We start from the raw sequence: 16,276 nt of genomic DNA, 5'->3' as shown, positions 1-16,276 counted from the left end.
GCATTTCGTTTATGGCCAGTGTTTTTGAGGATTTCTTTGTGTGCCTCTTGGCCATTCTCATTTCCTTTTCAGAGAAGTCTCTCTTGAAGTCTGTAGCCCATTTTTTAAGGGGGGAGTCATTTCTTTGATGATTTCTTTTGGAAGAACTTAATTTTTTTCAGTTTTACATGTATTTTAGATATGAGGCCCTTGTCTGTTGTATGGTCAGTGAAGATTTTCTCTCTTGCAATCTATGTTCTTTACTGTGCAGAAGCTCTGCATTTTCATGCAATCCTATTTGTCCAAACTTTCTTTGATTTGTTGTGTTTCTGGACACATTGTGCCAAGGACCCCAAGTGTTTCTTCTATTCTTTCCTGCAATGCTGTCAGGGTATTTGCTTTTACCTTGAGGTCTTTTGTGAAGAAATTTTAACCTCTTACTAGGTTACTAAGGTACTGTTAATAACTTCCTTTGCAATATCCAGGAAGCATTTTTATTTATTGGTTGGTTACTGATTGATTGGATGACTGATTTAGTGTTGGAATTTGAAACAAGATCCTGATACTTGGTAGGCCCATATCCTAACACTGAATATTCTTGGTCCTATAATTTAATTTTAGTAATTAGTATAATGCATATACAAGAAAATAATCTGAACCTAAAGTAGCAAATATTCTTTATGAAGAACAAGAGTTTTTCATTGTTTTCCAATTAACTTTAATACTGGAAAAAAATGATGCTTCCTCTCAGTAACAATTTTATATATTCAAGGCCTCATTCTGATATCCATTTAAAAACTAGCTCCTAGAGTAGTTTGTAATAGATCCTGATTTAGCAAATGGAAAATTCTTGCTTGAAATAACTGACATCAAGTATTACTTCATGTAGGAAACTGAACAACCAAGTTTGCCCTTCTTCTTTTATGTACCTCAAATCCTGTATGCATACAAAATGACCTCTTTCTTGTAATTGTATTTGTCTGTGGGCACTAATTAGATTTAAACTTGAATCTTGACAAAGTTATTTTGTTACAAAACATTCAATATGTTCCAAAAATAATATGAATACCCAATATACACAAGGTACATTATACTTATGGCATATTTGTAGCCCACTTGGTTCTATTTATTAATAAAGTAGTTACCAATTGGAAAATAAAATAAAATTCAAGTCTTTGCCTCTAATTGTTTCAAGTTAACTATCCTATTTTTTTTTTTTTTTTGCTATTGAGAAAATAATGGATTCTAAGAGAAAACACATTCAGTAAGTTTTTTTGTTTTTTTGTTTTGTCCAGTCCTGGGCCTTGGACTCAGGGCCTGAGAACTGTCCCTGGCTTCTTCCGGCTCAAGGCTAGCACTCTGCCACCTGAGCCATAGCACCCCTTCTGGTCATTTTCCATATATGTGGTGCTGGGGAATCGAACCAAGAGCTTCATGTGTAGAAGGCAAGCACTCTTGCCACAAGGCCACATTCCCAGCCCACATTCAGTAAGTTTTAAAGGTACGAATATGTACACAATGGAATTTTATGCCTCTATCAGAAAGAATGACATTGCCCCATTTGTAAGTAAATGGAAGGACTTGGAAAAAATTATACTAAGTGAAGTGAGCCAGACCCAAACAAACATGGACTCTATGGTATCTCTTATTGGGAATAATTAGTACAGGTTTAGGCAAGTCATAGCAGAGCATCACAAGAGCCCAATAGCTATACCCTAATGAACAAATAAGATGATGCTAAGTGAAATGAACTCCATGTTACAGAAACGATTGTTACATCATAGTTGTAACTACTTTCAACATCCCATCTGTATCTGTAGCTTCTATTATTGATGATGTTCTCGTATCACCTTCCAGTGGTTGTACCTACACTATCTCTGTAATCTTATGAGTATTGTCAAAACTGTGTATACTGGTATTAGAAGTAGGAAATAGAAAGGGAATACCAAATTTGAGAGACAGAGGGTAAAAAGTCAAACTACAAAAGCAATACTTGCAAAACTGTTTGGTGAACGTGAACTGAACACCTCAGGGGGGGAAAGGGAAAGGGGGAGGAGGAAGGGGGGTATGAGGGACAGGGTAACAAACACTACAAGAAATGTATCCAATGCCTAACATATGAAACTGTAACCTCTCTGTATATCAGCTTGATATTAAAAATTTGAAAAAAAAGAGGTATGAATATGTAAAATGATGCAACAATACTCTAATGCAGCATAAATTTCATACAAGATACAAAGCATAAAGAAAAGTCATAGAAATGGGAGTTTGGTTCAACTTAAGAGTTCCAGAAAGTTGTCCTGAGGAGGGGTATTCACAGTGACCTTTTGAAAGCAAGGATCAAGCACTAAAGGACAACCAGAGATGGGTGTCTGCATGCTTGAAGCCCTCGCGTAAAACATCAGGGACTAAATATCTGTATGTAGTCTCTTTCCACAGATGGTAGACAGTGGCTAAAGGTAAGAGGAAGACATTTGGGGCTGCCTTCTCCACCCATTCCTTACAGGACTACAGATGATGTGGAGAAGTAGATGTTGAATCACATGCTTTCTTCAAACTGAGGAACCTGTGTCTGATAAGAACCCAGTAAGAAGCACCATTGAACCACTTGTTAGGGTCGCCACTGCCCTAATGATCCCAGAGGCTCAGAGCTGGGAATACATCTGATGATCGACAACAGGGCAAACCACCTGGGATGGAATCTGAATTCTGATCCTCACAAGCTGAACTTTGGACTGCAATTTCCTCTCTAAATGGGAATGATAATATAACCGTGGTGAAGACTAACAGAGCTGTTGATTAGAATAAAGAGGGAAACTAGGGGCTTGGGATATGGCCTAGTGGCAAGAGCGCTTGCCTGGTATACTTGAAGCCCTGGGTTCGATTCCCCAGCACCACCTATATAGAAAATGGCCAGAAGTGGTGCTGTGACTCAAGTGGCAGAGTGCTAGCCTTGAGCAAAAAGAAGCCAGGGACAGTGCTCAGGTCCTGAGTCCAAGGACCAGGACTGGCTAAAAAAAAAAAAAAAAAAAGAGGGAAACTAATGTGATATGGTAAGGAAACTGAAGTACAGTGGCACTGAAAAGGAAGAGTCAAAAAAAAAAGTGAGTTGCATGTGCTGTGTGAGGAACTCCTCACCGAGTCCTCCTGGGGCACAGTCTGATGTCAGCCCTGTGGACGGGCATGGCTGTTTGGTAGGGTGCTTGGCAGGCTGGCTCAGAAGTTGTAGGAAATGACTTTGCAGACAGGATTGGGAAGACTAGCATGTAGTTATTTTTGCTCTGTATATAAAACTCCAGGAACATAGGGCAACGTGCATGATCTCTCATTTTTCTGCTTGTAATACGAATTGCACAGAATTACCTTTTTCTCTATATCAGACACTAAATTTGGAATTCTTTTTGTCCATCGTGGGGCTTGAACTCTGGGCCTGGGTGATGTCCCTGAGCTTTTCAGCTCAAGGCTATTGCTCTACCAATTGAGCCACAGACTCTCTTCACACTTTTTCTGAGTAGTTTATTGGAGGTAAGATTCTCACAGACTTTCTTCTTTGGACGGCTTTGAACCATGTTCTTTAGATCTCAGCCTCCTGAGTAGCTAGGATTACAGGTGTGAGCCACTGGCACCCAGCTTGGAAATATTTTGTGGTCAGATTGTTTATTCAAGTTAGAAAGTATGCAGCCAGCATAATTGCAAGAATTATTCTATTAGTATAACATAATCATAATTATACCTGTTTGCATATAAAATGCATGTTTGATATTTGGAGAATGAAAAGTTTTTAATTTTTCCTAATTAACTAGTAAAGATATTGTATTTATTTTACTGGAGGTTGGAGCTCAGACTGATGTATTCAGGGAATACATACATTCCTGATCTTTTGATGCCTATATGAGAGGAATTCTGACGGTGACTGGTGATACAGCTTTGCTTCCCTTTCTAGTAACTCATAACCAACTGCTTCCTCCACGCAGCCAGGGAAGGCATGTAGAGAAGACTGCGCTGTATGAAAATGGATGGGCTCTATGAAGCAGAATGCCTTACCTTCGAAGTCAGGACTGGGGGCTGCAGATCTCAGCTGACACCCTTCTGCTGTAAGAAAAGAGTGTGCTTCAAGAACTAGGCACTTGGTGCAAGAGTGAAACAGAAGATGCTCCACAATACTGGTGATGCCCGGGAGCAAAGCTCTCTGGATCTTCTCTTGCACCTCAGAAATTTGAGCTGTTTAATGTTATGTTGATTCAGATTATAATGTTAGATGGAAATACCCTTCCTCGGCCACCAGCTTCTCCTGGATGGAAATTGTGATCGGATTTGTCTTTGTGTCTCATCTCTCAAGCACATACCTGTTCATTAATTTATTGATTGATAAGTGGAGAAAAATAGATAAAAAGGCAGAGGACAGAAGAGTTAGATGGGTATTTGGGCACTGAGTTTTACAGCTGTTGCCCTAGCTTTAAACAAAGGTTTGCCTTCAAACTTTTCTGCCAAGATTCTGGTGTCTGTGAAAGGAAGAGGTTGAGTTACATAACTAACGGACTCTCAGCTAGACACTAAGTTGTACTGCTCCAAAAGTAACCCTGCCATGTAAACCAAACTCTCTTTCTCCCTCACCCTCTCAGCTAGGAAATTCTTAGAATATCTTCCATCTCCAGTATGATCTATAATGTCAACTTTCACCAAGAAAGAGCGCCTATCAAATCTCAAGTTGGTTACATAATGAGTAATATGATAAACCCACTCTGGTCACTTGCAGTAAATATGTATCAATTCATGCCTTACTCAAGCAGCAGTGTGCCCCAAAGGCATAGAGTTCAACCTCCTCACCACAGGTAATCTGATGAAAAATGTCAGGCAGGCACTGTGTTAGTTATCCTCATATTCCGTCTTCAAGGTTTTAGTCTTACGTTCTCAGCACATGTCTAAACATAGTGTTCTGGAAGCAGATAGAACAGAAGGCAGTAGTGCAGATGGAACTGTTAGGAGCAAAGGTGAATATCTGCATGAGGAAATTGCTTCAACTTGATAAGAAACAGACACCTACAATACCCTTGTCATAGTGCAATGATTCTTGCCTTATCGGGGCCATACCAAACTGGAACTTGTTCTTTGCCCAACTTGCCTAGCCTTGGAGTCCCTGTTTCCAAACACAGCACAGTGTCTTCCCCAGACCATTGTCATGACAAGAGACCTGCTTCTCCTGCAAGGGCACGAGTTCTCAGTTCTGCTGCGAGGAACTCCTTTCCAGCCCTGCTTGGTTAAACTGGCTTCCTGTAGACTCCTAAAGAAACCTGAAGAAAACCTATTTCGGGAATATAACAATCTATGTCATGTTTTGAAATTTTTAAATACGTCTTCAAAGATTACATTAGCACTGGTCTGAATTTATAGCAATAAACTTTGCCTTCTTTTCGTGTGTGCTGAAGTCAGTCAGAGCCTAGGCTCAGTCCTTTAGCTTTGTCACTCAGGGCTGAGACAGGGCTCCAGTTCTGGCTTGTTGTCAGGGAATTGGAGACAGGGCAGGAGCCAAGGTACTATCCACCCATGGGAAATTCCCGACGGCTCCATCTGCATGCAGGGGCCCAGGCAGCCATGTTTTCTGTGATGACTTGGCATGTGACCTTTACACATAGAGAAAAGTGCACACACTTACAGTGTAATTTTATTAGCCCTTTGCATTAGGTGCCCTGAACCATCTGTGCCTCCCTGGAATACAATCAGCCTGGCCGGGGAGTGTCAGTCAACATTATGGTGCCATGCCACAGAATTCCACTGGGCAGAGGAGAGAAGCTGAGGAATTTTAAGGGATTAGATTGAGAGATTATAACACTATTAATGATGCTTTAAGCAAACCTGTAGCCATTTTCTTCATTACTTATTCTACAACACCTTCTGTGGCTCCAAACTGACAGGAGAAATGTAGAATGAGTGCCACCTATCGTCAACAGAGTAGAAGTAATTCTAGGTTCAAAAGCATCCCAGACAAGGCATCCATGTAAATAAACCCAGAGGGCTGCAGAGGCTCAGATATCCTGAAATTATGAGTTATCTATATACACTCTGAAACTTGCTTTAGATTTTTTTTTTTGGACACGATGTGACAACTGTAAAAGTGAAATGCATTTTGGAACCTGCAATAGAATACATAATTCAAAACAAATGTTGTCTTTTTTTTTTTCCTTTTTGGCCAGTCCTGGGGCTTGAACTCAGGGCCTGAGCACTGTCCCTGGCTTCTTTTGCTCAAGGCTAGCACTCTACCACTTGAGCCACAGCAACACTTCTGGCTTTTTCAATACATGAGGTGCTGAGGAACTGAAACCAGGGCTTCATGTGTACGAGGAAAGCACTCGACCACTAGGCCATATTCTCAGCCCAGATATTGTCTTTTGCAGGAAACCTTAGTCGACATTTTTATGGTATCCAAATAGGTGATTGAAAAAAAGGTGGAGTAATCTAAATTCAAGCATTAGGTAAAGAGTAAAAAGACAAAATCCTCACCAGTAGTCAACAAAATACTTTAAAAACCAGAATTCTGTGCCAGAGACTGGAAGAGGACAACTTAGAATTCTAGTTTCCATGTGCGATGGGTCAATTCCCTATGGACTAATAAGAGGCAAGGCCTTCTTCAAGATTTGGCCTTGAGTGAACTTTAAATTTCCATTTGGGGAGGGGTACTTGAACTCTAGGCCGGGGCACTGTTCCTAGCTCTTCAACTCAATGCTAGTGTTCTGCCGCTTGAGCCACAATGCCACTTCCAGTTTTCTTGTGGCTAGTTGGAGAGTCTCACAGACATTCCTACTTGGGCTGGCTTTGAACCTCGATCCTCAGATCTCAGCCTCCTCAATAGGTAGGATGACAGGTGTGAGCCAGTGGTGTACAGCTGATTTTTAGATTTCTACATGATAGCCTAAATGCTTGCAGATTTTCTCATGCTTAGCAAATTCTTTTTTCTTTTGGTTCATAACGAGGCTTGAACTAAGGGCTTTGGCACTGTCCTTGAGCTCTTTTGCTCCAAGGCTCTTACTCTACCAATGTGAACCACTGCCCAATTTGGAGGTTTTCAGTGATTTAATGGAGATAATTCTCATGGACTTTCCTGCCTGTGATGTGTTTGAACCTCTATCCTCATATCTCAGCTTCTTAAGCTAGGATTATGGGCTAGGAATGTGGCTTGGCGGTAGAGTGCTTGCCTAGCATGCACACAGCCCTGGGGTCTATCCCTCAGCACCAAATAAACAGAAAAAGCCAGAAGTGGCTCAGTGGCTCAAATGGTAGAGTGCTAGCCTTGAGCACAAAGAAGTTTAAGGACAGTGCTTAGGCCCTGAGTTCAAGCCAGAGGACCAGGCAAATAAATAAGGAAGCTAGGATTACAAGTGTGAGTCACTGGCACCCAACACAAAATTTATCCCTTTCACGAGATTGTTGTCCCCAACTCAAGTGAATTTATTATACTGCAGCTGAAACCAGGGACTTCTAATAGAGTACCTGTAATTCAGAAGAACATTTATTTATTTATTTACTTATATTTTGCCAGGGCTGGGCCTTGGACTCAGGGCCTGAGCAATGTCCCTGGCATCTTTTTGCTCAAGGCAAGCACTCTGCCTCTTGAGCCACAGTACCACTTCTGGCCTTGTTCTGTATATGTGGTGCTGGGGAATGGAACCCAGGGCTTCAAGGATAGGAGGCAAGCACTCTTGCCACTAGGCCATATTCCCAGCACCTCAGAAGAACATTTAAAGAAGACCCAGACAAAGTCAGCTTCTGGGAAAGGTACTTGGTTACATCCAGTCAACTTTTGTAAATTTAGGGGTCCTGTTCACCTGCCCAAAGGGAGCATGGATTGTTCTGTTGCAGTCTAGTGCACAACCCAGTGAAGTGGCAGCTTGCTGAGTGAGTCTGAGGAGTACTTGAGCACAACTCCCATCACCTCCTGAGTGTCAGAGTTTTGGAGAATATGAGCTTTAATTAAGAATGGAGAGCCCAGCCACCACTCCAAACTCACTAACTCCTCCAATGCCACATTGAGACATTGGTGGCCACTCCACCCGAGACATCCCCCCCTCTGCCCCCACCTCACCCCCTTGATCTCTTCCCTTCTCTACCACCAGACACTACATGTTCACCAGCAAGGCACCCACTGCTAATTGCTTTCCTCCTTTTGTAAACCTTTTTCACCTTGGTGTTGATTTCCATCACTATAATAAAAATTCAGGACACAGAGAGTTTAAGCGACAAAGGATTTATTTTGATTCATTATTTCAAAGGATTCTGTTCTCCGTTCCTGAGACCCATGCACTGGACACAACATGACCACAGTGGGAAAATGAAGCAGAGAATTGCCATACCTCCTAGCTGCCAGGAAGGAGGCTGAGGGAGACAATGAAAATGACAGAGAGAAGGGAAGGAGAGCAGAGGGAGAAGAAGGAATAGGGGAGGGAGGAGAAGAGAGAGTAGAAGAGATTCCTGGGAGAGCCTTCAAGGACATACCCAAAATGACCTGTTTCCTCCCCCCCAGAAATCTACAAGTATTCCACAACAGCCCAGTCCACTGGGGATAAAGTTTTAAAAGCAAAAGTATACTGGGAATATTACACTATCAAAACACAAAAACAAGAATATATTCTATTAAACAAATTAAAAACACACTAGATAGGCAGGCACATGTAAAAAGTTTTTGAAAATGCTCAGTATCTTGACATTTGGTCAATTAATTCTAATTTTAAAAATATATGTGCATCTTAGAGCAAAGTATAATGCTATTTAATATAATTTCTAAGTACCATCTGTTACTTGTAAAGATATGCATCAGTAACCTGAATATAGGTAATTTGAGAAGTGTTATGCCAAGTCGCGAGAAGACCACCAAGAAGACTACCAAGAGCCAGACGTCCCAAAATGCAAAAGCAAAGCTTTATTCAGGCAATATGCAAGTTGGGCCTGGTCCTACTCACCGACACAGTCGAGGTTAGGAGGAAGACCCAAGCTGTGATTGCACAGAGCTTATAAAGGCAAAACCCAAAAATTACAGTAATTAGGTGTTCAAGCAAGCAAGATTAGGACACAGGTACAAATCTGATTGGCTCAGGGCTGGAGGCATTCTGGGGGCAGTTAGAGTTAAGCATTCCCAGGCGTTTAGAGTTCTTGACCGGCTGGGCCTTCGTAAGCTTGTCCTCAGTTTGCTCATAGTTTAAACAGACAACAAAATGGGTGCTGCCTGAAAATGGGGTCCAATTTCACTTTTCAGAGCACACTTTTTCCACATTCCTGAAAATTTGACACCAGTGACTACTTACATAAAATCGGTAAACTCTTTCATTAAGGAGCTTCTCATTTTGTTTCTTTTCTTCTGTGGATTCCTTGGGCTTGAGTTCAGGGTTTGTGTGTTGGGCCTGAGCTTCATACTCAAGACTAGCACTCTACCCATGAGCCATCATTTCCACAGCTGACTTTGGGGCAGTCAGTAAGAGTCTCATAGACTTCCTGCCTGGGCTGGCTTCAAAAAATAATCTTCTGTTCTCAACCTCCTGACAAGGTGGGATTACATATCTGAGACACTCCGTCCAGGCACTTTTGATGTAAATGATATATTTCCATATAGTTTATGTAAGTTATCTCAGGGCTATCATGATGATTTGACTTAGAGGAGCTCCCACCATTACTCTGCCCAAAGGAGATGTTTAAGTACAAACATCAGGAGTATTCTGAGGGCCTGACCAACAGACATGGTAACACCAAGTACTGAGGAGGACCGAGGAGCCCCAAATGCCTTAGGCTGCATACCCAGGCACTCACCTTTGACATAGTCATGCCATTCCTAGACACTTGGGAAGGAGACAAAACCCTGTGCTGTGTTTCTCAGCACACTTGGGGATTTCTGCTAACGTGAACAAGTTGGAAATTATCTCAGTGAAAAGGATATTGAAGGAAGGGATGGCCCAAAGTATGGGCTCAATATCTTCTCACCTATCAAGGAGTTCAGATCCAATGTTCTGGTTTAAACTTCATGATCAAAAGTAGAACAAAATAAATGTCAGATCTTCTCAAACTAGTCTCTCAATTATTTGAAATCTGTATTCCTAATTCTATCTGCAAATTAGGTTCTGCCTGGTTGACCTTTAGTTTGGATTGCATGTCATCCAAATCTACATGTGATGATTCCTCTTATTAATTTTATGCAATCTCACTATTGTACATATATATTCATACATACCTATATATTGTTTAAAGATACTTTGACATCCAGTAAATCAGAATTGACTCCACTTTCTTTTTAAGGTCAAGCTTCCTTAGTGAACCTTACTGTTGAAGAATACATCATTATTTTTTTTTTTTTTTTTTTTTTTTTTTTTGCCAGTCCTGGGCCTTGGACTCAGGGCCTGAGCACTGTCCCTGGCTTCTTCCCGCTCAAGGCTAGCACTCTGCCACTTGAGCCACAGCGCCGCTTCTGGCCATTTTCTGTATATGTGGTGCTGGGGAATCGAACCTAGGGCCTCGTGTATCCGAGGCAGGCACTCTTGCCACTAGGCTATATCCCCAGCCCAAGAATACATCATTATTCACTCAGAGATTTTCATCTCTCATGACACTAAACATCATATACAATAGGGAACATTGCATTTACCACAAACTTGGCTGTTAAATTAAAAAGATATGAATTATAAAAGTTCATCATTCATTTAGATGGAATACTTAGAATTTCTAGAAGTTGTCACTGCAGGATTTTAAGCATGCCATACCTGATGCTTAGATGAATATTTGTTCACAAAATTAAAGACAAATGAGGTATATCAAGTGACTTGCTCTCCTATTACTTACAAATACATTGTATCCCAGTGCTGGTGGCTCATGCCTGTAATCTTAGCAGCTCAGGAGGCTGATTATGGAAGGATCAAAATTGAAAGCCAGCCGGGCCAGGTAAGTTCTCCAGTTAACCTACAAAGCCGGAATTGAGGCTGTGGCTCAAATTGGTAGAGTGCTAGCCTAGAGAAAAAAAGAGCTAAAGGATAGTTGACAGCCCTCACACGAAGTTCAAGCCAGAAGACCAACAAAGAACCAAAACACAAGATTTCTCCATTAAGTGAGGATTAGGAGTTTCCTTCCCGCTAAGGGCCCTTAGGGTATTTGAAACTAACACTGTAAGTACAGACTACTACATTCACTAGAATCCAAACAGATTACACACATACATCTTTAAATGTGGTTGTGCATAGGGACTGACTAGCCAAACTGAGTTTGGGTCACTAGTTGGCTTTTCTGGTTCTCGTTCATCATATTTAAATTTACACTAAAAGTTAAGTTATAGTCATAGTTCTTATGTGCATAATATAAGAGCAAGATATAGTACCCCACACAGCTATATTCTTTCCTTTTTATATTCCCACATGACATTGAAGGGGTGACTATAGACAGAAGGATTTCTCACATGAAAAATGTTATCATGGATTTTCATCAGTGTGCATAATTTGAGTCTGTATACGAGGAGTAGATCAGTTCACAGCTTTCCCCCAAGTGACACCCACAGTTTCTCTCCGCCATTTGTTCTTTGAGGGAGCCAACCCTCCATGATGACTGAAGGCTTTTCCAGAGCTGTGATGTTTATAGTCTTTCTCACCCGCAGACAGACAGGTCTAAAGCCTCTTAAAAAGATGGTTTCTGTCTGTGGTTTCTGTCCAGTATATGTCCTCTGGTGTTGTCTTAGATGAGTTGATTGACTGAAGACTTGCCCATACAGATGAGACTCCTGAGTTCTCCCTGCGGGAGGATTGCTCTTACTTTGTAAGGTTACAGGGTGTACCAAACCCTTCCACACACAGGTTGCATTTGTGTGATTGCTCTCATTTCTCGTCCACGCAAGGTTTAAATGAGATACTGAATCATTTCCTTCGCCGATGACATGCATCATTTTTTTATCTATTATGTACGTTCATATGGGGAAAAAGACTGGAGGCTAAACAGAAAACTACCCACAGAAGTGACACTCATAGAGCTTCTCTCCAGTGTGTGTTCCCTCATGTGTGACACGTTAAGATGGCGTAATGAAGGCTTCCCCACAGAAGTGACTTTCTAATAGGGCTTCTGTCCAGTGTGTATTCTCTCATGTGTGGCATGAGAAGATTGCACAGTGAAGGCTTTCCCCACAGAAGTGACACTAATAGGGTTTCCCTCCAGGGTGTATTCTCTCATGTTGGTAAGTTGAGATGATGTAGTGAAGGCTTTCCCACAGAAGTGACACTCAAAGGGTTTCTCTCCAGTGTGTATTTTCTCATGTGTGGCACGAGAAGATCGCTGAGTGAAGGCTTTCCCACAGAAGTGACACTCATAGGGTTTCTCTCCAGTGTGTGTTCGCTCATGTGCCGCACGATAGGATGGAAAAAGGAAGGTTTTCCCACAGACGTGACACTCATAGGGCTTCTTCCCAGTGTGTATTCTCTCATGTGTGGCACGTTGAGAAGGCTGAGTGAAGGCTTTCCCACAGGTGCGACACTCATAGGGCTTCTTTCCAGTGTGTATTCTCTCATGTTTGGCACAAGAAGATTGCACAGTGAAGGCTTTCCCACAGGTGCGACATTCATAGGGCTTCTCTCCAGTGTGTGTTCTCTCATGTGTGGCAAGAGAAGATTGCACAGTGAAGGCTTTCCCACAGGTGCGACATTCATAGGGCTTCTTTCCGGTGTGTATTCTCTCATGTTTGGCACGAGAAGATTGCACAGTGAAGGCTTTCCCACAAGTGCGACATTCATAGGGCTTCTCTCCAGTGTGTATTCTCTCATGTGTGGCAAGGGGAGATGGCTGAGTGAAGGCTTTCCCACAGGTGCGACATTCATAGGGCTTCTCTCCAGTGTGTATTCTCTCATGTGAGGCACGAGAAGATGGATGAGTGAAGGCTTTCCCACAGGTGCGACATTCATAGGGCTTCTCTCCAGTGTGTGTTCTCTCATGTGTGGCACGTTGAGATGAGTAAGTGAAGGCTTCTCCACAGGTGCGACATTCATAGGGCTTCTCTCCAGTGTGTATTCTCTCATGTGAGGAACGAGAAGATGCATCAGCGAAGGCTTTCCCACAGGTGCGACATTTATAAGGCTTCTCTCCAGTGTGTGTTCTCTCGTGTGCGGCACGCTGAGATAAGTAAGTGAAGGCTTCTCCACAGGTACGACATTCATAGGGTTTCTCTCCAGTGTGTATTCTCTCATGTGAGGCACGAGAAGATGACTGAGTGAAGGCTTTCCCACAGGTGCTACATTCATATGGTTTCTCTCCAGTGTGCACAACACTATGTTTCTTAACATACCAGAGCCATTTGAAGCCTTTCCCACAGATGAGACATACATGCCGTTTCTTTTCAGTGTGTTTTCTGTTTGGTGCCTTAAAGTCACTGGGCCTTTGGGAGGCTTCCCCACTGGGAGGGCATGCATGTGCTTTCTCTCTGGCATGTGCTCCTTCCTGACATCCAGAATGAGACTGCTGAGTGACCGCTTTCCACACACAGAGGGGACCTTCATCTGCCCCTCCTCCAGTGGGCATGTCCGCCTGCTGCTGGAAGTGACTTGGCTGAATGGAGGGGGCAGGACACAGGTGGCTGTCATCAACTTCCTGGTTAGTGTCTCCTCCATCCTGGCAACTGAGCTCCCTGGGTTGATCAACTACATGCCCCAGGTCACTATCCTCACATGCTTTGTCTCCATTGTGCGCAGTCATATGGTGACTGAACTTTGAAGGAACCAAGGCTGTCCTACACAAACTACAACCATGTGATTTCCCTCCAGTGTCAGTTACATTGTGTTTACAGCGTTCATTGCTCTCAACAAAGACTTTAGGACATAGACCACAGTCACTCTGTCTGTTTTTCTTGAGAGACTTACTGCATTGTGTAATATCTAACGAATTCTTTATAATGCCATTGCCGTTTAGATGATCAATTTCTTTGTGTTCCATGTGCTCAGGAGTACGTGAATATTCATGATGGTTCTCTCCCCGGTGTAGGCTTACACAGGAGATGGCTTCTGCATCCTTTAGCAAACTCTGTGTCAATGAAGAGCTGTGAGTCTTCATTTCTGTCGAGTCATTCCTGTCAAGTGAGTCTTGCAGATAAAGAGATTTCTGCTGTGGGAAGATGATGAAACATGATCATCAATTGTTCACATTCATCTCTGTGGCCATATCTCAACGTGAGAATACTAGACTACTTAGCCTAGACATAAAACATATTATAACTGGGCACTGATAGCTCACGCCTGTAATCCTATCTACCCACATGGATGAGATCTGAGGATCATGGTTCAAAGTCAGCCAGTTCAGGAAAGTCTTTGAGCATCTTACCTGCAATAATCCAGTCACAAAAAGATGGGAGAAGTGTTGTACTTCAAGTGGGAGGGTGCTATCCTTGAGCAAAAGAAGGAGTGGGACAGTACCGAGGCCCTGAGTTCGAGCCTCAGGACAAGAAAAACAACAACCAACTGATTTTTTCTTTTATATCCACACCTTGAAAATGCCAAAGACATGCTCCATGTAAGATGTCAACAAGATAAGAATCAAGTTAATTATCAGATCGCTATGTGTGGGGGTGTGTGTGTGAGATAGAGAGAGAGAGAGACAAACAGACAAAGAGACAGAAAAAAAGAGAGTAAAAAAGAGGGAGTATACACATAGTTGAAGAGAGAGATATAGACAGACACATAGATAGGTAAGATCATTGGCTTCATACTATTTTGTACTGCATATCTGAGTTTAAGTTTGTTTTTATTTTTGTTTTTGCTAATCCTGGGGCTTGAACTCTGGGCCTGGGCACTGGCCCTGAGCTTCTCTTTGCTGAAGACTAGTGCTCTACTACTTGAACCACAGCACCACTTCTGGCTTTTTCTGTTCATATAGTACTGAGAAATCAAAGCCAGAGCTTCATGTATGCTAGGCAAGCACTCTACCAGGAAGCCACATTATTAGATCCTGAGATGAAGGTGTTGAAATCCTGTCATTTACCTTACAAAATTCAAACTATGTGGAGCTTTCAACCACGAAATTTCCTCAGCTCAACAATGAGGCAGGCACTTGCTTTTTCTGCTACTCTTTCCACTTCCAGGTCTTTACTGTTCATGACAGGAGTCACATCCGTGTAACTTACCACTGACGGGGTCACGTGGACCTTACCGCTGACTTGCTGAATGTAAAGACGGCCATCTTTGCCATGTGGAATGAAAATGCCTGTAAGAAATGTTTAAAAGCATACCTAGCATGAAAGCGGGAGGAGATTTTCAAAAGCATCTTAATCCACCTTTGTGTAGTCATTCAATGAATCAAAGGAAAGGAAACAATTCTTAGGAACAGCACCTCCTGTCATATTCACAATCATGAATGATAATTTGTCATCACTGATGCTTCAAATTAGGACTTGTGTGCTGTTGCTGAGATTTCTGCCTCAAGACTAGTGCTTCACCACTTAAGCCACAGCCCCACTTTCTACTTTTTTGTGCTGAGTAAGAGAGTCTCCCAGAGTTCTCCTGTTTGGATGGCATCAAACCACCATCCTCACATTTCAGCTTTCCTGTGTAGCTACGATTGTAACTGGAAATAGAGTAGCTAAGAGATTACAATATAACTGTAATCTAGATAATACAACTGAATCTTAGGAATCCTACAGTGGCTCCAAATTAGATTAAGATGCTGTTCATGTAACTCCATGTGCACAAACAATGAGAAAATACAATATATGGTCTAGGGGTGGATTCAGAAGTAATCCCTCAGTTTCTATTTCTGCCTTAACAAAATACAAGCTACCATCAAAAGTACAATCTCACAGACAGAATTCACGTAGAAATTCCAGTGAAAGAAGCTGAGTGAATGTATATGTACATATATACGTGCTTAATTTTATACACCCACATTGGTAACTGTATTTGTGCACTGGACGGGTCCCGGTACTCACCGATGGACTCCAGCAGACAGGCAACCTCTGACATCACATCCCTCCACAGGTTCCTCTGTGCTGCGTTCATCAGGTCCCACTCTTTGGGGGTGAAATTCACAGTTACATCTTCAATGTTCAGAGGTTCCTACAACACCCAAGACGGATCCCATTCGACAGTGCAACAGGGACAACTTCATCAGACAAGCCTTGAGATGACGCCAACTAAGGTAGGTAGAGGGGAGACCGGGTATGCACAGAAATCAACAGTTCTATGGCCTAGTGGCAAGAGTTCTTGCTTCCTATACATGAAGCCCTGGGTTCGATTCCCCAGCACCCCATATATAGAAAAGGCCAGAAGTGGTGTGGTTCCTTGAGGCAAAAGAAGCTAGGGACAGTGCT

The 16,276-nt window shown here is 42.4% G+C and overlaps 1 protein-coding gene across 1 annotated transcript in view; it reads right to left on the bottom strand.

Moving 5' to 3' along the window:
• LOC125368166 (zinc finger protein 709-like) overlaps positions 1-15,150 on the bottom strand; it is a 35,708-nt gene extending 20,558 nt beyond the window's left edge. Inside the window, exons 1-2 of the mRNA XM_048369022.1 lie at positions 15,121-15,150; positions 12,118-13,257 (exon numbers count right to left, since the gene is read on the bottom strand). Coding sequence (XP_048224979.1) covers positions 12,118-13,257; positions 15,121-15,150 — 1,170 coding nt within the window. The remainder of the gene's footprint in view (positions 1-12,117; positions 13,258-15,120) is intronic.
• Positions 15,151-16,276: the final 1,126 nt, after the last annotated feature.

The sequence above is a fragment of the Perognathus longimembris genome, chromosome 20 (assembly GCF_023159225.1).
Source record: "Perognathus longimembris pacificus isolate PPM17 chromosome 20, ASM2315922v1, whole genome shotgun sequence".
Classification (NCBI taxonomy): Eukaryota; Metazoa; Chordata; class Mammalia; order Rodentia; family Heteromyidae; genus Perognathus; species Perognathus longimembris.
Note: the sequence above shows the minus strand (reverse complement) of the source record. Positions and strands in the feature narration are given on the sequence as shown.